This window comes from Penaeus monodon, chromosome 27, assembly GCF_015228065.2.
Source record: "Penaeus monodon isolate SGIC_2016 chromosome 27, NSTDA_Pmon_1, whole genome shotgun sequence".
NCBI lineage: Eukaryota > Metazoa > Arthropoda > Malacostraca > Decapoda > Penaeidae > Penaeus > Penaeus monodon.
Genome location: NC_051412.1, coordinates 2,108,619 through 2,109,061, shown reverse-complemented (window position 1 = coordinate 2,109,061; position 443 = coordinate 2,108,619). Strand labels below are relative to the sequence as shown.

The following is a 443-nucleotide window of genomic DNA, read 5'->3' as shown; positions in this document are numbered from 1 at the left end:
TCGTTGTCATGTCACTGGAGGAGGACGACTACGAGGAGGACGACTTCTACGGGTCGCGAGTGGCGGCCTGGTCACCCGAGAGGCGGAGGGGCGCCGAGAGCTCGAGCAGCGGCGGGAGCGAGGCGCCTGACGCGCGTCCCGGCTGGCAGCGGTTCCAGGGGCGCGACCGACCCAACTTCGGCGTGCGGAGGCAGTTCCCGAGCGGCAGGGCGGAGGCGAGGCGCGCCGGCCCGTGAGGCCGCCCGCAGAAAACAGACAACGAATGTCTCCTCCGGCCAAAATAGTTATGCATTTATGAAAATCATGTTTGTCCGTTTCTTATATTTACACATCGAAAATGATCACAACTCCGGATGTTTTGAGAGATTTCAGGCGTCAGCAAGGCACTAATAGTTTCGGTTCAAGAAGAATAATGATTGGCGTGCGTCTGCAAATGCGCGCGT

At 59.1% G+C, this 443-nt stretch overlaps 1 protein-coding gene across 1 annotated transcript in view; it reads left to right on the top strand.

Annotated features, from left to right (window-relative positions):
* Positions 1-432, top strand: part of LOC119590339 — a 13,367-nt gene extending 12,935 nt beyond the window's left edge. The window contains exon 4 of the mRNA XM_037939013.1: positions 1-432. This exon is cut by the window's left edge and continues 555 nt beyond it. Within this exon, the coding sequence (XP_037794941.1) occupies positions 1-236 (236 nt within the window). The 3' untranslated portion in view covers positions 237-432.
* Positions 433-443: the final 11 nt, after the last annotated feature.